Raw genomic sequence first — 27,698 nt, 5'->3', positions numbered from 1 at the left:
AAGGATTTTTTTCCCCTAGGAGAGAGGGATTTGGCCTAGGGGGGGACCCTGATGTGTGTAGAGAGGGGAAGAAAGAGGGTGAGGATAAAAGCAAAAGGGAAAAAAAGAGGGTACTAAGATTTTATATGATTATATTTATGTACTGATATAAATTATGTGTATGCATATAGAAATCAAGTCATTTTTCAAATCTTTTCTTTTTGATTGCTTTCATAGGCCTCAAATTACTGATCTGTTGAAATTGAATCTTTTCAGTTCCCTTCAGTACTAAACCCTATGATTTCATAACTTAATGTTAAGGCTTATCTGTCTCCTGTTTATTTCCTATTTCTAACCCAGAGCTGACCTGCCACTGATTAAGGTTCTAGATGTACTTCTATAGCCTGTGGACTATTAATTATACTGAATTCAGGTTGCCTGAATTATAAATAATTTATTTCTAACCTTTATTATCAACCAAAGCAGGTTGTTCTTTGACATCATGAATTTACATTTACATGAAGCGGGAGACATTTTATTATCACTAACGTGACAAAATTATGGGTATATTTCTTAGGCTAGGTATTAGATATAATCTAAAAGTCTGGAACTTAAATTTTTAGTCTAAAATTTTCCCATCTACCACCTGGTCTCTTCCAATTGCTGCAATAGCTTCACCCTGTTCCAATTTACCTTTAATGAGCTTTCTAAAGATTGCTATTTCTTCTGTCTTAATTTTCTCATCCTTCTTATACATCAATAACATTTTTTTTAAGAGAGAGGGTGAGCAAACATGCAAGCGGATGGGGAGGAGGAGACGGAGAGAGAGAATCTCAAGCAGGCTCCATGCTCAGGGCAGAGCCTGCCACAGGGCTCAATTTCATGATCCTGAGCTCATGACTGGAGCAGAAAACAAGAGTCGGTTGCCCAATCAACTAAGCCACCCAGGTGCTTATTCTTATTCATGTCCAAAACTCATCTCTTCTAGAAGGCCTTCTTGGAAACCAAGACATGAGATTATCTTTCAGGTCTCTGTATCTCTTACATTTACATACTCCTGAACTACTTACATTGTAAGTGATTCATTTGTTTACACATTTATATTTGCTACTGGACATCAAGTCATTGAGAGCAGAGATTGTATATCATATAGATAATCCTAAATCCAAATATTTATGCTTTCAGGTATTGCCACTCAGAAGAATTTGACACAGAATATCCCCTTCTTGAATCACTTTATTCTTTAAGTTTCCATGATCCCCTTATATTTCACGTCTCTCCTCCTTAGTCTTTGCAGCAACTCCTTTATTATTTTACTTTTAAATGTTCCAGTATCACAAGGCTCAGTATCAACTCTTTTCTATAACTACACACTCCTATCCATAAAAAGAGTGCATTCAGTACTATGCTTTATTTTAATTTTATTTAAATTCAGTTAATTAACATATAATGTATTATTGGTTTCAGAGGTAGAGGTCAGTGATTCATCAGTCTTATATAATACCCAGCGCCCATTACATCACATGCCCTCCTTAATGTTCATCACCAGATTAGTTATCCCCTGGCAAGAGCGGTGCAATTCTCCCTTGGGCAGACCCTGAGAATCAACACAACAGGTCCCTTTTCCAGAAGATCAGCAAGAACAGTCCTATGCTTTAGATGGCATATATATGCCAATGATTACTAAATAATGACCCTTCTGGAGAACTCCAGATTCATTTGTTCAAAGACCCATTTAACTGCTCCACTTAGATATCTTAAGATATCTCAATTATTACATAGCACCAATATTACATATCTCAAAACAGAACTTTGAGACCCAACTTTGCACCTTCTCTTTTCCTCACATCATCCTTATTTTAGGCCAATATGTCAGCAAATCTTTTTGGTGTTTCCCCTGTTGCAGCAACCTTGGAAGCCAGCTGTTGAATGAGGCAGAACTAAAAGTTGGAGGGAGCCAGGTTTCCTGAATCACTGACGGGAATGCTACTCACTAATTAGGAACATTTATGTTGGACTTTTGAGAAGTGAAAAGTTGACAAATGATCAGCCAGAGAAGCAGCATTACCTTAACACACTAGTCTTGTTTTATTTAAAAACATTTGAAAATATATAGCTAAAATATGAAATATCACATTATCAAGACTAATAATCCTCTTAAAAATCTTGCTAAGGAGACTAATTATCAATTTTCAATGAAGATATCAGAAGCTGGAAGTCCTAAAACCATCTCCAGTTATATTTATTTATTGCCTATTTCCCTCACTAAAACGTAAACTCTAGAAGAACAAGAGGGTTTATTTCTCTGTTTTGTTCACTGTCGTATCGCCAGTATCTAAAACAGTGCTTGACTCTTAGTGGGCACTCAATATTTACTTAAATTAATGAGTGTTGAATAAATAACATTAGGAAGCCGTACTGGTATAGCCTTTTTTTGCTACAGCTAAAAGCCATGTGTCAATTTTATAAATAGATAAAGCTGCTTAAGAACTGTGAAGCCTCGGGATCCCTGGGCAGCTCATGGGATCCCTGGGTGGCTCAGTGGTTTAGCGCCTGCCTTTGGCCCAGGGCGCAATTTTGGAGTCCCAGGATTGAGTCCCATGTCGGGCTCCCAGCATGGAGCCTGCTTCTCCCTCCTCCTGTGTCTCTGCCTCTCTCTCTCTCTCTCTCTCATAAATAAATAAATAAATTAATTAATTAATTAAAATAAATAAATAAATAAATAAATCTTAAAAAAAAGAACTGTGAAGCCTCATTAAAATGACCTTAAGATTTTAAAAATAAATATCAAATTATGATCAGATTCAGATGACTTTACAGAATCAATGAAAAGCATTTATTTGCATCCAAAATATTTTAATAGTAAAGAATAAAGAGTAAATCTCAATATGCTCCTAGCATTCAATGGATAACTTCACAAATTTGAAAACTTAGCTAAAACAGTTTCCATGAATAGAAGAAAAGATAAAAAACAAAACAATCATATTACCTAAGTAGAATTACAAGTTTTCGGGTAACATGTGGTAATTTACGCCAAAACATAAAAATCATAAGGAACAAATTATGCAAATATAAAAAAGTCTCAATGTCAGAAAATCGTTCTTCAGAAAATAAAAAAATTTTAATTAACTATAAATTTGATGTTATTAGGTTCCTTAATCACACTGATTTTCTGAAATTAAACAAATAGCTTTTCTGCATCCTTTAGTTTTTTTTTCCTATCCATTTTAGCAATTACAGCCCAACGATCTTCCCGCATTTTCCTCATCGCTCCAAACTTCAGCGTAGATCCAGGGGTTGTTAGAGATGAAGGGGTCTTGAATACAAAATCAAATCAAATCAAATCAAAATATGTCTAATTTAAAAGATAAAGTCCAGCTTTTGAAATTTTCTTTCTGAAGTAAAAATTAAAAACTACCTTTAAAAAGCCCTACCTTTTTTGGTGTCCTGACACAAAGATGAGAAGTTGTTGGATAATTATTATTCTTGTATAATTTTTTCAATGTCTCTTCTTCTGAAACCATGCTCTTAAAGAAAAATACAAAAGAATAATTTGGAGTCTGTCATCACTAATATTAAAATTTTGCCTACATATCACAGAGAGGAGGAGAAAGATGAGAAAGGGAAGGGGGAAAGAAAGGAGGTGAGAAAAGGGAGGAGAGAGGAAAAAGAAGAGAGAAAAAAGAAGAAAAATTGAAGACAATGACAAAATAAATACTCGACATGCCAAACAAGGACATAGATTTAGATTCTATTAACTATATTCCTGAAAGGTCATATGAGATACACGATATCTATGAATAGTACTTTTCTACTGTTTTCTAGTTCAGTTTCAGTCTTTATACTACTACTTTACCATCCCTTTCCCCCTAGCCTACTTACTCAAACTCACACTTTGGCCTTAAAATAAGCAGTTATAAGCTTATAAAAATTATAATGTTATCAACTATCAATTTATGAGTATTATAATTCCCCCCAAATAATAATAGCTAACATTTATTTACTACTTTCTATATTAGGCATTGTTTTAAGCACTTTGCATATTTTAATTAGTTTTAATCCTCAAGATAATTTCATGGAATAAGTATACATTATCACCACTTTGAAGGTGAAGAACTGAGACAAAGAAATGTTAAGTAATTTGCCTAAAATAATACAGCTAGTTAAGAGTGGAGCCAGGATTCAAATCTAGGAAAGCAGGCTCTAGAAATCCATTCTTTTAATGAATATGCTACACAGATTTGGTCTGGTAAGCAATCAGTTCACATTATCTTTTCCTGCTCACTAATGTCACATTTACAGAGGTACATGAATAAAAATATTGAAACAGATTTTCATGAATTCTAAGATTTCAGCAGAATTCAGTACGTCATAAAGAATGCCTTTTGGGACACCTGGGTGGCTCAGTGGTTGAGCGTCTGCCTTTGGCCCAGGGTGTGATTCTACAGTCCCGGGATCAGGTCCCACATCGGGCTCTCTGCATGGAGCCTCTCTCTCTCTCTCTCTTTCTCTCATGAATAAATAAAATCTTTAAAAAAAATAAATTTAAAAAAACCTAAAGAGCTGCCTTTTCAAATATACTCAGAACCAGTATGTACCAACTGATCTGCTTAGAAAAATTATTTTAAAATCATCTTAAAAGCTATTAAAATTTTACTCAGTGCACAGTAATTTATTATTCGTTAATGACTGCCCATTTAAAAATAACAAATTAACCCAATTTAAAACAAAACTTTATCCTTATAACTCTGTAACATTCATCTTTTCATGTGTTTGTATATCCTCTTTGGAGAAATGTCAATTCATGTCCTTTGCTCATTTTTAAATTGGGTTGTATGTTTTTCATTGCTGAGTTATGAGAGTTCCCTATGTATTCTGGACATTTATCCCTTTTCAGATATATGATATGGAAATATTTCTACCATTCTTGAGCTGGTCTTTCCCCTTTCTTAATAGTGTCCTTTGATTCACAGAAATTCTTAGTTTTGAAGTCAAACTTATCAGTTTTCTCTTTTCTTGTCGGTGCTTTTGGTGTCATACCCATGAGGCCCTTGCTAAATTTGATGTCATGAAAATTTCCCCAATATTTGCTTCTAAGAGTATCATAGTTTTAGCCTTAAGTTTTGGTTTTTGATCCATTTTGAGTCAGTTTTTCTATGTAAAGTAAGAGTCTAACTTTATTCTTTTGCATGTGAATATCCAGTTCTAACACCATTTGTTTAAAAAAACAAAAAACAAAAAAACAAAACAAAACAAAAACGTCTTTTGCCCCTGCTGAATGGCCTTGGCACTCTTACCAAAATTAATTAACTACATATGTGAGAATTTATTTCTAGGCTACTGTACTCCACTGGTCTATGTATCTGTCCTTAACCTAGTACTAATCTGTTTAAATTACTAGCTTCTGGAAAGTTTCAAAGTCAAGAATCAGGAGTCCTCCAACATTGCCTTTCTTTTTCAAAACTGTTTTAGCAATTTGGGGACCCTTGCAATTCCATATGAATTTTAAATTCATTTTAAAATTCCATTTTAAAATTTTCCATTTCTGCCAAAGGCTGTTGGAATTTCCATTTCTGCCAAAAGGCTGTTGGAATTTTGATAGAGATTGCACTGAATTTGCAGACTGCTTTGGGTAGTATTGATATCTTAACATGCTAAAGACTTAACATCCATAAACAATTTTTTCCTATTTCGTTAGGTCTTCTTTAATTTCCTTCAGCAATGTTTTGTAGTTTTCATTGTATTTCAATGTTTCACCTTCTTGGTTAGATCTGCTCCTAAATATTTGCTTAGATGATACTGTATATGGATTGTTTTCTTAATTTTTTCTTAATTTCCTTTTGGATTAATCACTGCTGATGTATAAAACCATAATCAATGTCATGTGTTCTTATGCCCTTCCACACTGCTAAGTTCAAATGAACTTTTTATTAGCTCTAATAAATAGCCTTCTTGTGATCTTTGTGATTTTCAGTGGATAGGATAGAATCATGGATAGGATAGAATCATGGCATCTGCAAATAGTTTTACCTCATTCCCATTTGTATGCCTGCTTTCTTTTTCCTCCCTCCCCCCCACCTTTGTTTTTGTCTAATAGCCTAATAGTTCCTGCTAGAACTTCCACTACAATGTTGACTAGCAGTGGTGAAAGTGGACACCCATGTCACATTTTTAAAAATATTTCTTTATTCATGAGAGACAGAGGAAGAGAGAGAGAGAGAGAGAGAGAGAGAGAGAGAGGCAGAAGAAGAAGCAGGCTCCATGCAGGGAGCATGATGTGGGACTCAATCCTGGGTCTCCAGGATCATACCCTAGGCTGAAAGCAGCGCTAAACTGCTGAGCCACCCAGGCTGCCCTCCCATGTCACATTCTTAATCTAAGGGGGAAACTTTCAATCTTTCACCATTGAGTATGATGTTAAGTTGTGGGTTTTCCTAAGTACCTTTTATCATGCTGAGGAACTACCCCTCTATTCTTAGCTCTATAATAGTTTCTAAAATGAAAAAATGTTGTATGTTGTCAAATGCCTTTTCTGTACCAAATGAAATGATCATATGTGATTTTTCCCCCTTCATTATATTAATGTGATATATTACACTGATTCTCTTCTATTGAACCAGCCTGGCATTTCTTAGATAAATCACACTTAGATAAAACTCATAGCACTTTCATATGATGTGGAATTTGACTTGCTAATATTTTGTTAGACATTCAGAAAGGATAATAGCCTTTAATTTTCTTTCATAGTAATGTCTTTATCTTGCTTTGGTATCAAGGTAGTGTTAGCCTCATAGAATGAGTTATCAAGAGTTCTCTCTTCAAATTTTTGAAGTCTGAGAAGGTTATGTCCTCAAATGTTTTATACAATCCATCAATGAAGCTATCTGGCCCAGGACTTTTCTTTGTTGAGACATTTTTGATTACTAAGTCCAATTCTGCAATTACTATAGATTAGACCTCTTGAGGTTTTCTATTTCTTCTTGAGTCCGTTTAATTCATGTGTTTCAGGGATTTTACCCATTTGTCCATTTCTCCTAGGTTCTAAAATTTGTTGGCATATAGTAAACAAACTATTTTCTTTTTATGTGAGTGATTAGTAATAATATACCCACTTTTCATTTCTAATTCTAGTTATTTACATCTTCTTGTTAGTCTAGCTAAAGATTTGTCCACTATTTAATCTTTTCAAATAAATTTTGGTTTCATTGATTTTTTTCTATTGTTTTCTATTCTCTAATTTATCTCCCCATGAATCTTTATTATTTCCTTCCTCCTGCTCACTTTGAGTTTGCTCCCTTCTCTAGCTCTATAAAGTTTAAGTTATTGATTTGAGATCTTTTTTAATGTAGGAATTTAGAGCTACAAATTTCCTTCTGAGTATTGTTTTTGCTGTAACAAATAAATTTTGGTATATTGTGTTTTCATTTTTATTTATATGAGTCTTAATTTCCTTTGTGATTTCTTATTTGATCTACTGGTTGATTAAAAGTGTGTTAATTTTGGGGCACCTGGGTGGCTCGGTTAGCATCTGACTCTTGATTTCAGCCCAGGTCATGATCTCAGGGTCAAGCCCCATATCAGGTTCTGAACTCAGTGGAGAGTTTGCTTGAGATTCTCTCTCTCCCTCTCCTCCTTTCCTCACACTCTCTCTAAAATAAATAAATATTTAAAAAATAAAAGTGTTAATTTACATGAATTTGTGAATTTTCTAATTTCCTTACTCCATGATTTCTAATTTCAACCCATTATAGTCAGAGAAGATGCTCTGTATGATGTCTTTTAACAATGGAAAAAAGATAGTATCTTCAACAAACAGTGTTAGGAAAACTGGACAGAACATGCAAAAGAATGAAACAGAACCACTTTCTTACACTATACACAAAAATATATTCAGAGACCAAAATGTGAGACAGAAAACCATCAATCCTAGAGGAGAACACAGGGAGAAACCTCTTGACCTCAGTCATAGTGACTTCTTACTAGACATGTCACCAGAGACAAGAGAAACAAAAGTAAAACAAACTATTGGAACTTCATCAAGATAAAAAGCTTCTGCACAGTGAAGGAAACAACAAAACTTTAAGGCAGCCTATGAAATGGGAGGAGATACTTTCAAATGACATATCTGATAAAGGGTTAGTATCCACAATCTATAAAAAACTTATACAATTCAACATCCAAAAAATAAATAATCCAGTTAAGAAATAGGCAGAAGACATGAATAGACTCTTTTCCAAAGAAGACATCCAGATGCATAACAGACACATGAAAATGTCACTCCTCAGAAGGGAAATACAAATCTAAACCACAAAAGATACCACCACACACCAGTCAGAATGGCTAAAATTAACACAAGAAGTAACAGGTGTTGGTAAGGATGCAGAGAAAGGGGAACCATCTTGCACCATTGGCGAGAATGCATACTGGTGCAGCCACTCTGGAGAACAGTATGGAGGTTCCTCAAAAAGTTAAAAATAGAACTACCCTATGACTCAACAATTACACTACTAGGTATTACCCAAAGGACACAAAAATACAGATTTGAAAGAGTACATGCACCCTGATGTTTACAGCAGCAGTATCAACAATACCCAAACTATGGAGGGAGCCCAAATATCCTTCGACTGATGGATGAATGGATAAAGATATGGTGTATACACACATGCATGCACACACACTGGAATATTACTCAGCCATCAAAAAGAATGAAATCTTGCCATTTGCAATGGCATGGATGGAGCTAGAGTGTATTATGCTAAGTGAAATGTCAGTCAGAGAAAGACAAATACCACATGATCTCACTCATATGTGGAATTTAAGAAAGGAAATAGATGAACATATGGGAAGGGGGAAAAGAAAAAAAGGAGAGAGGGTAACAAACCATAAGATACTCAACAAAAGAGAACTGAGAGTTGATGAAAGAAAGTGAGTGGGGATGGGCTAGATGGGTATTAAAGAAGGCATTTGTTGGGATGAGCACTGGGTGTTGCATTTAAGTGGTTGGATCACTGAATTGCACTGTATATTAACTAAAGTTTAAATTTAAAATAATCCGTTAAGACTTGTTTTGTGGTCTATATGGTTTCTCCTAAAGAATATCTATTAATAATGTCTTTCTTTGCCTCTTGAACTTTTTGATTTAAAGTCTATTTTGTTGGTCATAGTATAGACATCCCAGATCTTTTATGGTTACTATTTGCATGGAGTATCTTTTTCCAACAGTTCACTTTCAATTAGTGTCTTTGGCTCTGAGTCTCTTTTAGACAGCATTATATGTATTATAGTATATTCTTTAAAATCAATTCAAAATAAAATAAAAATAAATTCTATAAACCTATGTTAATTGGACAATGTAATCTATTTACATTTAAAGTAATTACTGATAGAGATTAACTTCTTATTTGCTTTTTGTTTTCTATATGCCTTATAGGTTTGTTTGTTGTTTCTCATTTTCTCTGTTACTATCTTCTTTTGTGGTTAGGTGATTTTTTTGGTAGTGAAATATTTTTATTCCCTCCATATTTCCTATTCTACAGATTTCTTTGTGTAGTTACTATGGAGATTACATTTAACATCCTAATGTTATTAACAACCTAATTTTAATTTACAGCTTTACTTCAATAGCCTATAATAATTCTGCTTTTATATGACTTCCATGGCCCTTTTCTATTATTGATGTCACAAATTACATCTTTATATATTGGGTGCCAAGTAACACAGATTAGCCATTTTAATGTATTCCTTTTAAATCCTGTAGAAAATAAAAAGTGAGGTTACAAACCAAATTATAATACTAGCTTTTGTAATTTCCCACATATTTTTTTTCAGAGATCCTCTATTTCTTCATATGGATTTGAGTTACTGGCTAGCATCCTTTCACTTCGACCTGAACAATTCCCTTTAACATTTCTTAAAAAGCGGTTCTAGTGGTAACTCCCTCAGCTTTTGTTGATCTAGCAAGGTCTTATTTTCTCCCCCATTTCTTAAGAACACTTTTAGCATATATCAAATTCTCAGTTGATAATTTCAGTTTTTTTCAGCACCTTGGATATGGCAAACTACCACCTTCTGGCTTCCAAGGTTTCTCAGTGAGAAATCAGCTGATAATTTTATTAAGAGTACCTCATCTGCAGTGAGTTGATTCTCACTATTTTCAAGATTCTTTGTCTTTGTCTTTAAACAGTTTGATTATAATGTGTGTAAGTCTATTTGATTTAATCCTACTTAGAATTCACTGAGCTTCTTGGACTTGTAGATTCATTTCCTCCATCAAAATATGAGAAGTATTATTTCTTCAAATATTCTTTCTTCCTTTTTACCCCCTCTCTTTTTCTGGGACTCCCACAAAGCATATATTGGTCTGTTTGATAATGTCCCACACGTCTCAGGCTGCCTGTTCACTTTTCATTCTTTTTTTTTTCTCTTCTTTACTCAAACTCAAAATAATTTCAATTGTCCTATTTCATCAATTCTTTCTTCTGCTTACACAAATCTTTTAAAATTCTCTAATGAACTTTTCATTTGTTATTGTACTTTCAACTTAATTTCTTTTTGGTTCTTTTTATAATTTCTCTTCATCGATATTCTCATTTTAGTCATACATCATTCTTCTTTGTCTGTCTTCCTTTAGCTCTTTCAGCATCTTTAAGACAATTTTGAAATATTTGTCCTGTAAGTTCAACACTGGGGCTTCTTCAGAGACATTTTTGTTGACTTGTTTTGCTATGCTTTCCTTCTTTGTATACCTTGTGATTTTTTTGGTGGTTGGAACTAGATATGAATCTTCTAACTGGATACTACAAATCAGATTCTTCCCTTTCCCCAGGATTTGCTGTAGTGAGTTAGTTTTGTTTTGCTTTATGTAGTATAAGTTTCTGTGCCATGGATCAGCCTGGATTAAAATTTTGAGATCTTCTCAGTTATTTTTTTTTTTTGAGCCTGTCTTTCCCTGGGCATGTGCAATGGTTTTAAATACCCCAGAAATGTGATTGCTCTTGAATGTCCTAATTCTTAAAATGCCTGGTCCTCCAAAGAAGAAAAGTGAAAAAAAGAAAACCAGGTACAGTTCATTTAAATCCTCTGTGAGATGCTTTCAGCCAGTGTGGGTTGAAATAATGGTAGCCAGTTTCTGTGCCTGCACAATGATGAGAAGTAGCAATGATAATACAAAACACTGAGTCTTGATATTCAGAGAAAAAAATCCTTATTTCTCACCCTGGCTACAGCAAGACATGAGCATGGCTGCCAACAATAGAGCTATGGATTGAATGAGAGGCAGTCACTAACATTCTTAAGGCTGAAATTGACCAAAATTAACTATAATTTACTAAGTTTCAACCTTGGAAGTTGCAAGAATCCAAACAGTCTCCAGAGTTCCAAAATAATCACTTCAGACAATTTCTGAAGTACAACTGCTGTATAGGTAAAGAAATAAATTCATGGTATTTCATACTCCACCATCTTCTGTAAGGTCACTCTAGACAATCTATTTTTTAATCTAATTTTAAAATTATTTGAATGTTCACCAACATTTATATGCAACAATAAGAAAATTACAAAAATAGTAACTTCAAGTGATAATTATAATCAAATAGACTGTGAAATGTCTTTTTAGGCAAGTATAAATAATTGTGCATACTTATATAATACTGTAGTATGTTTATTGTGTCACAAAGTTGTGATGCTCCATTTAAAAATGAAATCATGAATCAATCTGAATCTCATATCAGCTAAGAAACTAGACTAAATCCACACTGCTAGAAAAATAGTATGGATTCCAACACTAGACTAATTCCAGAGCTCATAATCTTTCTACTAATTCTCTTTAAATTTTTGTATATCTGGACTTCAGTTTGAGCTAGCAGTTATTATGTATAATGACTTACATAGTCTATGGAGCTAAACTATCTGTGTTCAAATTTTGGTTCCGTGACTTACTAGCTATGATCTTGGGCAAGGTACCTCTGTGACTCAGTTTCCTAATCTGTAAAACGAGAATAGCAACACTGTATATTTCTAACATGAGATTGTTCTAAGAAATAATGTATGTAATCTTTGCAACAGTGCTTGGTTCGCAGTTTTAATCATTAAAATATTAAAATATTAATCGTCATCTATAAAACAAGGAGGTACTTAAGTAAGGATGTTAACTTCAATAATTCATGTTTTAAGACTTCAGCTACTCATTATTCCAGAATAAATGAAAATAGAGAGTCCCAAAGCAGTAAAAAAGCTTGAAGGATCTCAAAAGCTATAAGTGGCAATAATGAAACAAACAAGTGCCTTTAACTGGAATTTTGTAACTAAGACTCTTTGGTATATTGCTTCATTTTGTGTGATGAGGTTTGTTTTAGAATTAATCTAAATTTAATTATTCTCAATAAATCAGTATTATAACTTTAGAAAATACTGGTATGTGTGGATACACTCATGACGGCATAATTAGTAATATAAACTGCTAGGGGAAATATCTTCCTTAAACAACTCATCTTTAATACATTAACTCTTCAAGAATGATAGAAATGTTATACTTGTCAACCAATAACTGGATATAGATTTCAATCAATAAGTGATATAAAATAAGGAACATGAATAATACACAAAATCAAGAAGGGCCCTAATAACAAATTTGGTTATTTGCAAGATTCACCTAACCTTCCTTAAAAACAAAAAAGAAAAAGAAAACGTGGTAAAAACTCTTTATACCACTCTGCTGGAAAACAAAATGATTTCATCATCTCGTGTGTCAATTATGTTACATCAAGTATTTCACAATGCTGTTTTCTGAAGTTAGATTCTTTGAACCCTACTTCTCCAAAATGCACAAGCATAGAGTTCTGAGTTATAGAGCTCTATTATGTTTTAATATTGCAATGGTAGATACTATGTGCATACATCATATATATACATCAAAAAATAATGTATAAAAATTATATAAACAAGCAATAAATACTGATTTGTAGTTTTTTTACCAAAAGATCAGTAGCTTCTGAGCTATCCGAATTAATATCAAACTCAAAGACCATTTTTCTCTTTTTATTACTTTCTTCAGTGGGTACATTCTTGCTTTCTCTTTGCTGAATTTTTAGTTTCGTTGGTGTCTTCACAGTATATGCCTATCCAAAAATAAAAACATATTATCACATCAAACCCTATATTATTGATAAATATAAGTTGAATCTTTAGTAATAAATAAGTCATCATTATTAATGGGATGTATAGAGAGATTTTTGATAAGAATTTCATTCAGATATTTTTGATACTAAAACTTCTTTCTTCAAACAAATTATAATATTGGACATTTTCTTTGTCCTTCCCTTCAACTGACTAAGGAAAATAATGGCATGAGAGAGGGGGTAGAGGGGCTCTCTAGCTTTAGCAGTCAACAAACTTAAGAAAAGAGGGACTTAAGACCAAAGAACTGAATGAGCTTTGCTCTCTCTACAAAAATACTGATTTATGAGAAAATAGGTATGCTTATATTTTGTTCATAAAGTAATTCACATTAGTAAGTGTTTAGTATTCCATATTATCCTGTAAGTCTTATAATTTTTTTTAAAAAGTACCTTTAAAGAGTTAGATCAGTGACATCAGCAAAAAACGGCAGAGTAAGGTACTCCAAAAATTTGCTCTTCCATAAAGCAATAAAAATACTAGTAAAATGGTCAAAGTCAGCTTTTTTAGAACTCTGAAAATTACCAAAAGCTTGCCACAAACTATAGTGCTGCTTCTTTTTTTTAATGGCTGAACCCCTGAAAGAACATTAAGTTTTGTGGTATCTTAACTTTTCTTCATCCCAGCCCCGGTTTTCTATGTTATCCTCAAAAAATAATATCCCACAGTCCTGGTCCAGCCTGAGAGCCACTAGACAGAGAAGAACAGAATTGAGAGCTCTTTCAAAAAGCTTTATTCCCAAAAAGTTGTCATTAACTGTCTAGTGGCCCCTGAAAGACCTCACTGACAAGGCTGTCTGTATTTAAACTGACTTAGAGCTCATTCAGTTCAAAGAGCTTTCTCCTTGGTGTGGAATACAGCACAGCATTTGTCAAAACAATTACAGGCAAATGTTTTAACTTTGCAGCTCCAGGAGGCAATGATTTTAAGAGGGCAAATGATAGACTAACCAAAAAGTTCAAAAGAACAGGTGGGAAATGAGACATCCATAGAGGCTTTGAAAAGCTCTGACATTGGAAAAATCAAATAAAATCTAAAGTTTTGTTAACAGTAATGTGCCAATGTATGTTTCTTAGTTTCAACAAATGGTAATGAAGGTGTTAACAATGTGGAAAACTGGGTGACAGATATAAAGGAATTCTCTGTACTACCTTTGCAACTTATGTGTGAATTTAAAATTATGGTAAAAAAATGCTCTTTTAAAAAAATGCTCATGGGGTCACCACACCCATGAGAACAGCTAAAATCAAAAAGTTAGAAAACACCATGTGGTGGCAAGGATGTGGAACAACTAGAATACTCACTCACTGCTAGCTAGGCTGTAAACTGGTGCAATTTTTTAAAAAAGAAAAACATGATTGGCAGTATGATACAATGAGAAATATATGTTTAGTCTTTGTCCCTGGTTCCTGAAACAACTTCTAAAACCTGTGTAATTTCCTGAGTGATGGGGTGATCAGAGCATCTTTTGGTACAATATTTGGTTTTGTCCCCAGTAATGTAACATGAGTCTTCTGTTATTCGAAATAAGCTCCTTTCGGGATCCCTGGGTGGCGCAGCCGTTTAGCACCTGCCTTTGGCCCAGGGCGCCATCCTGGAGACCCAGGATCGAATCCCACGCTAGGCTCCCAGTGCATGGAGCCTGTTTCTCCCTCTGCCTGTGTCTCTGCCTGTGTGTGTGTGTGTGTGTGTGTGTGTGTGTGTGACTACCATAAATTAAAAAAAATTTAAAAAAAAAAAAAAGCTCCTTTCAACTGGACCAGAATTAAGGCTAATGAAATAACTGGCAGTAAGCGGCTCCTAGATAACTTCAGGATAATGGCGGTCACCAGAAAAACCAAGGCTTGATTAGAAGTTTGTAACCTTTCAGCTATACCCCTTGACCTCCTCGGGAGGGAAGAGGGGTTGGAGATTGAGTTAATCACCAATGGCCAATGATTTAACCAATCATGGTGGGTAATGAAACCTCCATAAAAACCCCTAAATGAATGAGGTTCTGAGAGTTTCCATGTGGGCAAACACATAGAGGCACTGGAGGGGTGGCACTCCTGAAGAAGGCATGAAAGTTCTGTACCCCTTTCCTTACACCTTGCCCTATTCATCTTTACCATTTGACGGTTCTTGAGTTGTATTCTTTATGATAAACTGTTAATAGTAAGTAAATGAACTAGTAAGTAAATGAACTTCCTGAGTTCTGTGAATCATTCTAGCAAATCAGCAAACCTGGGGAGGAGGGTTATAGGAACCCCCAATTTAGAGCCAGTTGGTCAGTAGTACAAGTGGCAAACCAAGGTTATGCCTGGTGTGTGAAGTGGAAGCAGTATTGTGGGACTGAGCCCTTAACCTGTGGGGTCTATATTAACTCCAAATACTATCAGAATTTAATCAAATTTTAGGACAACTAGTTGTTGTCTGGAAAATCAGAGAACTGGCATAGGAAAAAAGAACCCCATATGTTTTGTATCACAGTAAAACACAGCAGTAAAAAACAGCTCAGGCACTATCTATTAAGATGGAACATATTATGCATAACCTTATAACCCACCAATTTCATTCCTAAAGACATACCCAACATATATGTCAAATATTAGACTTTTTATAGCAAGACTATGCATAAAAATCCAGTCAGGAAAGTACCCAAAAGTCCACTAACAATACAATAAATAAGTAAACTGTGGCACATCACACAATGGAATACTATATAGAAATATAAACAGAAAATCTACAACTTCAAGCAACAATATGGATAGTGAGTCCCACAAACATAATATTAAGTGAAAAAACTAAAAACAAAAATGATTCTCTGTATAGAAAATGCAAAAATGGGGAAAATGCAAAAACTGATACATCTATTAGAGTTGGGACAGTAGTTGGGTCTTGGGGGAGAAACTAGTGATTAAAAGGGGCACAAGAAAATCTTCAGGAGTGACAGTAACATGTGTTTTAATCTGAATGCTGGTTACAAAGTCATGTTTAGTTTGTAAAGAATCATCGAGTTGTATAATTAAGAGCTGTGCATTTTTCTTACATATATTTCAATATAAAGTTTTTTAAGTAAAGTCATTCCATATAGAGATCACTTCATAATCTGAATAATATAAATATAAAAAATAATTTTATATAAAAGCCTCTCAAAGCTATGTAGTTTACTAATCTTCATAATTTCCATAGTGTGGATAATATTGTATATGTAACAGGATGTGAGAGAGACTCTTCCTTTTGCTCTGAAATTGTCAACTGGAGCACAAAGCTATGGAAAAAAATGCTAATAACCCATATTCTAAAGAAAGCAACCTATGATTAAAGCCAGATCCTTCTCTAGGGCTTATTAAAAGGTGGTTAAACTGGCCCTACAATCACCAAACACCTTTTTTCCCCAGTTATTTTAAGGAAACTAGGAGGGGAACGCATGAAATTTCAGGTTAGAGGAATAGAGAGGTCAAAATATTTTTCCCTTCAATTTCCAACGCAAATGAGGAGATAACCCTTAACAGCGGCCTTACAAAAAATAGACCTTCAAGAAGGACTGGCATCTCATTCCCTCAATAGATATAAACTAAGGAAGAAATTTTATAGCAGCAATGGCCACGATAGCCAAACTGTGGAAGGAGCCTCGGTGTCCAACGAAAGATGAATGGATAAAGATGTGGTTTATGTATACAATGGAATATTACTCAGCTATTAGAAATGACAAATACCCACCATTTGCTTCAACGTGGATGGAACTGGAGGGTATTATGCTGAGTGAAGTAAGTCAGTCGGAGAAGGACAAACATTATATGTTCTCATTCATTTGGGGAATATAAATAATAGTGAAAGGGAATATAAGGGAAGGGAGAAGAAATGTGTGGGAAATATCAGAAAGGGAGACAGAACGTAAAGACTGCTAACTCTGGGAAACGAACTAGGGGTGGTAGAAGGGGAGGAGGGCGGGGGGTGGGAGTGAATGGGTGACGGGCACTGGGTGTTATTCTGTATGTTAGTAAATTGAACACCAATAAAAAATAAAAAAAAATAAAAAAATAAAAAATAAAAATAAGAAATTTTATCTCTTTGTGCCTGTCTGGATAGCTTAGAATAAAAAGAAATGAGAGAGAGATGGGTGGCAGGACATGGGGTCAGAAATAGAGTATTCTGTACTGCTATTTAGCATGCAAAGGTTGAATGAATTCCCCATGGATTAAGTGGATATGTGGAAGGTAGCTAGTAACTGAGCCTTCTTGTTGGTGGCACCTGATCCACCAAGGGCTGACTGCTAAGTAAAGGACTCTAGCAGGAAGATAATACAAAGTAACTGGGGTGATACTGAAAAATGTTAAGAACCAGATTTCTCACATCAGGGAATGCCATCTGGTGAATGACAGAAAGTTATGGAATCTACTCAAAATGTCATTCAGTTGAGGACAGTGATACAAAAAAAAATTTCACAAGATTGAATTGGTTTTATATTTATATGTGTGATTCCAGATATATGGTATATGATAGCAGAACCTTACTTTTTAACTAAAAATATTATGACCTTCCTAGAAATTTTAGCAACCAACCTTTGGCAATGGTGTAGATAAAGTACTTTTAGTCGGTGTCCACGAATAGTCTCTCTTATCTTTGGATTTGCTATGGTCAGCTGATGTGAAGTTTTGAGATACATTTTGTGAAGGAGCTGCTTTAGAATCAAATTTCCAATAATGAGTTTCAGGTGTTTTCAATAAAGGTGTCTGTGTTTTCTGTATTGAACAACAAAAGGGAATAAAATCATCACTACATGTCATTTTAATTAAAGTGTACCAATTAGTAGAAATAACACTGGAATAAACTAGAATTTATCCTCAAATTTATTAATAATTAATAACTTTGAATAAATTACCCTTGCCACTTTATTTTTCCACTTAAGATGAAAATGGTATCTGTCTGTCTTCACAGAGCTGCTATGAAAATAAATAAAATGTCTCAATTCTCTAACCAACCAAAAGCTGAGGATCTGCTGAAGACAAATCTCTATTCCTGGTGGCAAAAAGCCTTTCTTTGTGGTTCATTACAATAGCCTAAAAACCAGAGGGCAGTTTATTTTATTCTTATTTGTATCCATTCTCTTTTATGCTTTCATATTTCCTCTCTCATCTATAAAAATATCAGCCCTTTCCTATCCACCAGCCTTACTCCTCACAAAAAAAAAAAAAAGAAAGAAGAAGAAGAAGAGGAGGAAGAGGAGGAGGAGGAAGAAAGAAGGAGGAGGAGGAGGAGGAGGAGAAAAGAAAAATAGAGAAGAAAAATTGTAAAAGTAAAGAATCAGAAACTTTTTCCAGGAGGAAAAAAATAACTACTTTCTTCAATTCTGAAGATAAACAAATTACAAATTTACTCTAAATACTTAGGACTTTACTTGAACTCAATTTCTTCCATTTTCTTTCTATCTTTATATGTATCTTCTTTTCAGCGCCTGACCTATCTTTCTAGTAAGAGTTCATAATAACTGCTTTGGTGGAATTGTGCTAGCTGCTTTCTAATTTTATCACTTCCCTTGGTCACCACCATCTCCATGAATACAATCATGGCAATTACAAGAAAAAACAAGAGTGCATGCACAAACACACAATCACACACACATACACACAAAGGGCTATTCTCAAAAGTTCAGTGGTTAAATATGCAGTAAATTTAAGTTAGGAGAGTACAGGATGCAAGATTAAGAGGTGACCACATGTGCTATAAAAACACTGGACTGATTGATGGACAAATGGATAAGGAAGATATGGTACCTACACACAAGAGGAATATAACACAACTGTAATAAAGGATGACATTGTGCCATCTGAGACACCATGGATAGACCTAGAGGGCATAATTATGCTAAGTGAAATAAATCAGACTGACAAAAACAAGTACCATATGATTTCACTCATATGTGGAATCCCAAAAAACAAGTGAATAAACAAACAAAAAGCATAAGCAGACCTATAAATGCACAGGACAAATTGATGTTTGTCAGATGGGGGAAGGATAGGCAAAATAGATGAAGGGATGTGGGAAAAACAAGGTTTCAGTTAGGGAATTAATAAATCATGGGAACAAGAGGCACAGCATAAGGAGAAAAGTCAATGATATTGTAATACCAATTAAACAGGACATACAGTATCTACATTTGCGATGAACACAGTATAACGTACAAACTTATTGAATCACTATGCTGTACACCTGAACTTATGTAACACTGTATGTTAACTGTGTGTGTGTGTGTGTGCGTGCGCGCGCACTCGTGTGTACACAAACAACCATAGGACCAGGAGTCAAGTAATATGCTCTTTTCTCTTGGATCTCATAATATCTTGTTGGATGATATTAAGTAAATTTTCAAGCATCCCTAGGCCTGAATTTATGCATCTGTATGATGAAGGGACTAAAAATGAGATGATGTGTACATTTCTGCCCAGTTCTAGTCATCTCACTTCACCATCTTTTTTCCAGCAGGTATAAATTTTGGGAGCATTACTTTACACAGCTGTATTTTTTGTATCCTATATTCCTGTTTAGGAAGGCCTATATATTTCTACATTATAGTTGATAACACAATTTTGATGAAAGCAAACTTTTTCTGCTCTCTAAGTTCACCAGGAGTCATCCTCAGAATCTCCAAAATATAACTGTTTTCAGGGACAAATTTTTCTCTCCTGAAAGGACTGAGAATGACAACTACACCACCTTGTGGCCAAGTCTGGGAATTTAACATTTGAAAGAAAATGCACTCCCATTCTAGAACACTGAAATAGACCTCTTCATTATAAGTCATGGAAATGTACTTTCCTATGAGTTACATTCTTCTATGAATGTTACAAGAATATTTTATTGTATTTCACTTTATTGCACTTTACAGATTCTGTATGTTTTTTGGTGTTTTTATTTTTTTGCAAATTGGAAGGTTTGTGACAACTCTGACTCAGGCAAGTCTATCAGCACCATTTTTCCAAAAGCATTTACTCAATGCCACTTGTGTCACTTTGTGTCATATTTTGGTAGTCCTTATAATATTTCAAACTGCTGGATTATTATATTTGCTATGGTAATCCGTTATTAGTGACCTTTGATGTTACTATTGTAATTGTTTGGGGGCACCATGAACCACACCCATATAAGATGGCAAACTTAACCTAAGTGTTGTGTGTGTTCTGATTGCTCCACTGACCTACCATTCCCCATCTCTCTCCCTGTCTTTAAGCCTCCCTATTCTCTGAGGCACAACAAAACTGAAATTAGGCCAATCTTCATGCACTCGTAAGAGAAAAAGAGTTATCCATCTCTCACTTTAAATCAAAAGCTAGAAATGATTCAGCTAGAGAGAGGAAGGAATGTTGAGAGCTGAGACATGGCCAAAAGCTAGGCCTCTTGCACCAACCACTTAGCCAAGTTGTGAATGGAAAGGAAAAGTTCTTGAAGGATGCTAAAAGTACTATTTTCAGGGAGCACACGAACGATAAGAAAGTGAAACAGCCTATACTGATATGGAGAAAGTTGCAGTGGTCTGGATAAATCAAACCAGTTACAACATTACTTTAAGCCAAAACCTAACCCAGAGCAAGGCCCTAACTCTCTTCAATTCTAGGAAGGCTGAGAGAGATGAGAAAGTTGCAGAAGAAAAGTCTGAAGCTAGCAGAGGTTGGCTCATGAGATTTAAGGAAAGAAGACATTTCCATAAGATAAAAGTGAAGGTGAGGGGTGCCTAGGTGGCTCAGTCAATTAAGCATCTGCCTTTGGCTCAAGTCATGATTCCAGGATCCTGCTATCAAGCCCTGCATTGGGCTCCCTGCTCAGCAGGATGTCTGTTTCTCCCTCTCCCTTTGCCCCCACCCCACTTATGTTCTCTCACTCACTTGCTCTCTAATACATAATTCTCTTTTTTAAAAAAGTGCACAGTGAGCAGCAAGTGCTAATGTAGAAACTCCAACAAGTTATCCAGAAGACCTAGCTAATTAAGTACTGAAGAGGTCAATACTAAAAAAAGAGTTTCAATGTAGACAAAATAGCCAAATATTGGAAGAAGATGTCATCTAGGACTTTCATAGCTAGGGAGCATAAGTCAATGCCTGCCTTCAAAGTTTCAAAGGACGGGCTGACTCCCTTGTTAAAGACTAATGCAGCTGGTGACTTTAAGTTGAAGCCAGTGCTCATTAACCCTTCTGAAAATCCTAGGGCTCTTTAAGAATTATGCCAAATCTACTTGCCTATGCTCTATAAATAGAACAACAACCAAGCCTGGATGACAGTATATCTAATTACAACATGGTTTACTAAATATTTTAACCCCACTGTTAAGACCTACTGCTTGGACAAAAAGATTCCTTTCAAAATATTATTGCTCATTGATAATGGACCTACTTACCCAAGAGCTCTGATGGAGATGCACAAGATAAACGCTGTGATACCTGCTAATACAACATCATTCTGAAGCCCATGCATCAAAGAGTCATTCCGACTTTCAAGTCTTATTATTTAAGAAATACATTTTGTAAAACTATAGGTGCCATAGATAGTGATTCTACTGATGGATCTGGGAAAAGTAAGTTGAAAACCTTCTGAGGGGACCTGGGTGGCTAAGTGGTTGAACATCTGCCTTTGGCTTAGGTAGTGATCTTGGAGTCCTGGGATTGAGTCCCTCATTGGGCTTCTCTGCGGGGCACCTGATTCTCCCTCTGCGTATGCGTCTGCCTCTATCTGTGTGTCTCTCATGAATAAATAAATAAAATCTTAAAAAAAAAAAAGAAAACTTTCTGGAAAGAAGGCACCATTCTAGATGCTATTAAGAATATTGGTGGGGCAGCCCAGGTGGCTCAGCAGTTTAGCGCCGCCTTCAGCTCAGTGTGTGATCCTGGAGACCTGGGATCGAGTCCCATGTCAGGCTCCCTGCATGGAGCCTGCTTCTCCCTCTGCCTGTGTCTCTGCCTCTCTCTCTCTCTCTCTCTCTGTCTCTCATGAATAAATAAATAAAATCTTTAAAAAAAAAAAAAAGAATGTTTGTGATTTGGGATGCCTGGGTGGCTCAGTGGTTGAGCATCTGCCTTTGACTCAGGGTGTGATCCCAGGGTCTGAGATCAAGTCCCAAATCGGGCTCCTTGGGGAGAGTCTGCTTCTCCCTCTGCCTATGTCTCTGCCTCTCTCTGTGTATCTCTCATGAATAAATAAATAAAATCTTTTTTTAAAAAAGCATATTTGTGATTCATAGGAAGAGGTCAAATATCAATTATTAACAGGAATTCAAAAGAAGTTGATTCCAACCCTCATGGATGACTATAAGGGGTTCAAGACTTTCCTGGCAAAAATAACTGCAGATGTGGTGGAAACAGCAAGGAAACTAGAATTAAAAATGGAGCCTGACAACGTGACTTAATGGTTGCAATCTCATGATTACTTCAAAAAGTGAGGAGTTGCTTTCCGTGCCGATAGCGCTCTCGCAAAGATGGTGAATGTTCCTAAAACCCGCCGGACTTTCTGCAAGAAGTGTGGTAAGCACCAACCCCACAAAGTGACACAGTACAAGAAAGGCAAAGATTCTCTTTACACCCAGGGAAAGCGGCGTTATGACCGGAAGCAGAGTGGCTATGGTGGGCAGACTAAGCCGATCTTCCGGAAAAAGGCTAAAACTACAAAGAAGATTGTGCTGAGGCTTGAATGTGTTGAGCCCAACTGCAGATCGAAGAGAATGCTGGCTATTAAGAGATGCAAGCATTTTGAACTGGGAGGAGGTAAGAAGAGAAAAGGCCAAGTGATCCAGTTCTAAACTTCATATTTTGTTATGAAGACAATAAAATCTTGATGCTATGTTCAAAAAAAAAAAAAAAGTGAGGAGTTGCTTCTTATAGATCAGCAAAAAGAAGTGGTTTCTTGAGATAAAATCTACTCCTGGTGAACATGCTGTGAAGATTGTTAAAATGACAACAAAGGATTTAGAATATTATGTAAACTTCACTGATAAATCAGCAACAGCATATGAGAGGATTGACTCTGATTTTGAAAGAAGTTCTCCTGTGGGTAAAATGCTATCAAACAGTAATCCTATGGTAAAGAGAAATCATTCATAAAAGGAAGAGTCAATGAAGCAACCTTCACTGTTGTCTTATTTTACAAAATTGCCATGGTCATCCCAACTTTCAGCAACCATCAGCCCTGATCAGTCAACAGCCATTAATATCAAGACAAGATCCTCTACCAGCAAAAAGATTACAACTTATTGAAAGCTCACATGATGGTTAGCATTTTTAAGTAATACAGTATTTTTAAATTAAGGTATGAACATTGTTTTTTAGACATAATTCTATTGCACACTCAACATACAGTGTGCATATAACTTTTATTTGCACTGGGAAACCAAAAACTCATTTGACTTGCTTTATTTATTGTGATACTCACTTCACTGCATTGGTCTGGAACTGAACCCACAAGATTAAGGTATGTCTGTATATAGAATATTTACGATTTTTTTACATTGAAGCATAATTAACATATACTATTATATTTGTTTCAAGTGTAATATAATGATTCAACAATTCTATGCATTACTCAGTGCTCATCATTCTATTTTTTAGAATGCTTATATGGCATTTCCTACATGCCAAGCACTGTTTATTTATCAATGCCTTAAAAATATTATCTCACTTAGTCCTTTTAACAACTTTAAAAAACAGATACTATTAATTAGTCATTTATATATGAACAAGCTGAGGCCGAAAGAAATAACTTGTCCAAATCAGAAATGTTTGATAAAACTATTAATTATTATATATAAGGCTTATGATACTTCAATATCATTGGAATAAAGTATAGCAAATAAAGGCCTATTTAAAATGTTTTTATTATTTCCTCATCATTTGTAATTTATGTATCTAGGACTTCAGATAAACAGTTGTGGCATTTACTAATCTACTTGAAAACAGAAATAAATAATGGGTGTATTTTACTAAAATTATACTGAATCAAAACAACTCCATACAAAATGTGACACCTATTTTCATAATCTGAACACATTCTATATTTGAAATGAATATTAGATGTTCCTTACCTATTTATGAACAAAAATTTTTCCAAGTAGATGTTAGAAAACAAGTTGACTTACTAAGAAAAATCAGGAGAATTATATAAAACTCTTACCTTGTCTTTTTTTTCAAGAGTAATAACTATGTTTTCTTTTGCCTCTCTTTTGAGTTTTTCCTATTAAAAATGAGTACACACAATGAAGTCACTATTATTATCAAAAACTAATGCTATTATCAAAATACTTCTAAGAATTACTAACAAAGAATAAACTCTAAAATCTTATAATGAAAACAAAACAAGAAAAATAAATTAGTTTCTTTCTACAGAGCTTGTTATTACTTTTAATTACCTTTTTTAAAAATTCTTATCTATCCAGTATGTATCTATGGAATCTTGGGTAAGTCTTTTAACACTCTGAATCAACTTTCTCATTTGTAAAATGATCAGATTATAAACTAAGGAATACACTTAAGTAACTAATTGTGAAGAGCTATTAAGAGATCCAAAGTATTATGGGCCTTTAGAGACAGAATTCAATTTTTTATGTGCATTGAGGAAGGGCACATTTCAGTTGAACCTTGAATAATGAATTTTTAACATGAGATAAACAAGGATGGGGGAGGAAGTACAAGAAAGTACAAAATACTTAGGAAACAATACATCATTTTTGCTAGAGATTAGGGTGTGTGTATATTCAGTAGAGGAAAAAGAAAAATTAACCCTGACCTACAAAAAAGAATATGTACTATGCCTTTAATATGATAGTCACCCAGAGAAGAGAATTGTTACAGCCCCAGGAAGCCTTAAAGGACTCAGAGAAGATAAAGTTCCAACACAGAATTTTAAGCAAACTTGCCTTGCCTACCCATGATGCCTATGCCAATATCAACCTCACTGAATGCTTTGTATATACCATATTATCTCTCCCAGAGTGTTGCTCCTAACTGGAGAACTCACTTCACCATGAAGCTGGTAGTAAGCTAATGTAACAATAGTCACTATTCTTATTATGTACCCTATCAATGAACAATAGTTGATCTTCAGTTACAGTGACAACTGGGGTCTACAATAAGGGGCTAGAACGCTGTCTTTTAGGATAAATTATATCCTCTAAACTAGCAAAATTGCACTGCCTCTCAGAGGACCTTCCAGAGGCTTTTAGAGGACAGAAGAGAGAAAAGCACCTTCTATGATTACATTTTCTCTCTAGATTCTGGACACATTTGCTAGTCTGGAGACCTTACAATCTGTTCTAATACAACATATGTTTCCAAGGTGTGAATTATTAGCTCATACACAAACAAATATCTTTGGTAGTGGCTAACTAATCATGAGTTCCCTAAGACCAAAGAGATAGGCAGTCTACTATGGTCCCTATTTAATCTGAATAACTCAAATATGCCTATAATATGGCATCAAATAGATGATTGACTTCAGCCACAGAAATAAAAGAATGATAGCCCTGTACCCAAATTTCAGACCTCAATAAATTTATAAACCTAGAACCCCTCAAATTAAAAGAAAGCCTAGTAACTCTTATAGAAGGATTTTGCAATAGTATCACAAATATATACTGTATCCTTTCTACTGTCTTGTGCACCAAGATACTAAAACTTATGTGTAACTGGACATTGACTATTAACTAGCACCAATTATTATAACCTAAAATGTTGCTATTTTTTCATTAGTTCACGTGTAAGTGTATTGGGGTCAGGTGATAAATGGCATTTAATCCAAGTCTACCTCATAATGAGCCCATGGAACCACTGACCTAATCTGTGGTCATTTCTTTAGATCCTAAATACAAAGTCTGAATAAACTCAGTAATGCCATAATCCCTATATTGGTTCTCACCACAGAATGAAGTTTGTTTGTTTGTTTGTTTGTTTGTTTGTTTGTTTGTTTGTTTCAGAATGAAGTTTTTAAGTTTAGGAGGACCAACTAGAAGACTCTGAAACCTTCTTCCATTTCAAGAATGTAAACAAATGTATCAAATGCCACATCTTACCTAGGTAGAGATTCAGGTCCATTGAATCATGAAAGATGTAGAGAAAGTGATTTATCACAGTCCCACAAAACCAACTTAATTGGAAAATTAAATTGACTGTTATCCAGTAACAGTTTTGTCATACTGATGGGCAAGTAACATAGGTCAAAATAGGGATTGTGTATTAACTAGGATCAAAATTGAGAACTAAGAAAAAAGTTTCACATAAAAGATGAACTGAATATATGTAAACATAAAGTTCAAATTAAACAAATACCAGAATCATGGTTACAGAACAAATATATATTTTTATTAATCTTGAAAACATAAATTAACCAAATATATATAAAAATCGTATATGTAGAGGAAGAGGCAGTAGGAGAAAGTGTTAGATATAATGCTTAAAAATATAAAGGTTATCAGTAAAATAATTCAAAATACTACACACACCTTTATTTATTTATTTATTTATTTATTTATTTATGATAGTCATACAGAGAGAGAGAGAGGCAGAGACACAGGCAGAGGGAGAAGCAGGCTCCATGCACCAGGAGCCCGATGTGGGACTCGATCCTGGGTCTCCAGGATCACGCCCTGGGCCAAAGGCAGGCGCCAAACCGCTGCGCCACCCAGGGATCCCTACACACACCTTTTAAATCAACCAGATACACACAATTTAGAGAAAAGGAAAATACTAATATGTAATGTAAAATAATATGACAAAAACATGATTCAATTATATATCAATAGGGAGTTAATATCTAGAATACATAAGGAACTCCTATAAGTCAACAATAAAAAACAACTAAACAATGGGCAACAGAATAGAAACTTTGAATAGACAATTCTCTAAACAAGATATACAACTGGCCAACAAGGGAAAGGAGTAATTAAGAACTTCAAAAACAAATTCAACAATAAAAACACACAACCTTATGCCATAATTTGGGATTCTAGTGAGGCTCAGCATGACAGCCACAGAGTATACTTGTGCTAATTTGGCTCTAATCAATATAACTCTTAATCTAATCATCATTTGCATAATATTGGTGAAAGTGGACACATACAATAATGAGAATAACTGTCAATAATATACTTGAATTGATAAGAAGTATCTGAGGGGATATATAAGTAGTCTATTAAAAAAGGAGGCCAAGAAAATGCACAGAGAGTGAAAGTTTTGGGAAAAATAACTAAACTTTTTCACCTTGGTCTCTCTGTCTAGACAAAGAAAGCACATTATCCTTGCCAATAAATAGAACACACTAGCAATAAAGCCAAAAGACAAGCTTCAAAAAAAAAAAAAGAAATAAAAGATCCCTATGAAAGAGCAGAAAACACAAAAAAAGAAGAGATTCATTGAAAAAACACATGAATTGTGTACTTTTCCATGGTTCCCTCTCATCACCCTGTAAGTAGAATATATCAAACCATAGTATTCTTATCTTTTCCCTCATAAAACAGGCTAAAGAAATACATCTTGAAGATAGATTGGTAAAATGGCAAAAAGCAAATAACCATATGTATATATGTATATGTA

General features: G+C 34.7%; 2 protein-coding genes across 2 annotated transcripts in view; one reads left to right on the top strand and one right to left on the bottom strand.

The window, feature by feature from the left end:
* Positions 1-2,822: 2,822 nt before the first annotated feature.
* SYCP1 (synaptonemal complex protein 1) overlaps positions 2,823-27,698 on the bottom strand; it is a 109,781-nt gene continuing 84,905 nt past the window's right edge. Inside the window, exons 29-33 of the mRNA XM_038561854.1 lie at positions 24,286-24,345; positions 17,697-17,876; positions 12,951-13,094; positions 3,414-3,506; positions 2,823-3,295 (exon numbers count right to left, since the gene is read on the bottom strand). Of these exons, the coding sequence (XP_038417782.1) occupies positions 3,158-3,295; positions 3,414-3,506; positions 12,951-13,094; positions 17,697-17,876; positions 24,286-24,345 (615 nt within the window). The 3' untranslated portion in view covers positions 2,823-3,157. The remainder of the gene's footprint in view (positions 3,296-3,413; positions 3,507-12,950; positions 13,095-17,696; positions 17,877-24,285; positions 24,346-27,698) is intronic.
* On the top strand, positions 22,565-22,979 carry LOC102155800 (60S ribosomal protein L36a-like). Its single transcript, XM_038561853.1, has one exon. It carries the CDS (start codon positions 22,598-22,600, stop codon positions 22,916-22,918), a length of 321 nt encoding a protein of 106 aa, XP_038417781.1. The 5' UTR covers positions 22,565-22,597; the 3' UTR covers positions 22,919-22,979.

The sequence above is a fragment of the Canis lupus genome, chromosome 17, assembly GCF_011100685.1.
Source record: "Canis lupus familiaris isolate Mischka breed German Shepherd chromosome 17, alternate assembly UU_Cfam_GSD_1.0, whole genome shotgun sequence".
NCBI classification, from domain to species: Eukaryota; Metazoa; Chordata; class Mammalia; order Carnivora; family Canidae; genus Canis; species Canis lupus.
The sequence above is the reverse complement of the archived record's forward strand: the minus strand, read 5'-3'. Positions and strand labels throughout refer to the sequence as shown.

What these genes read in the sequence shown, in the direction of transcription:
- LOC102155800 (XM_038561853.1), top strand. Translation starts at nt 22,598, where the DNA reads ATGGTGAATGTTCCTAAAACCCGCCGGACTTTCTGCAAGAAGTGTGGT.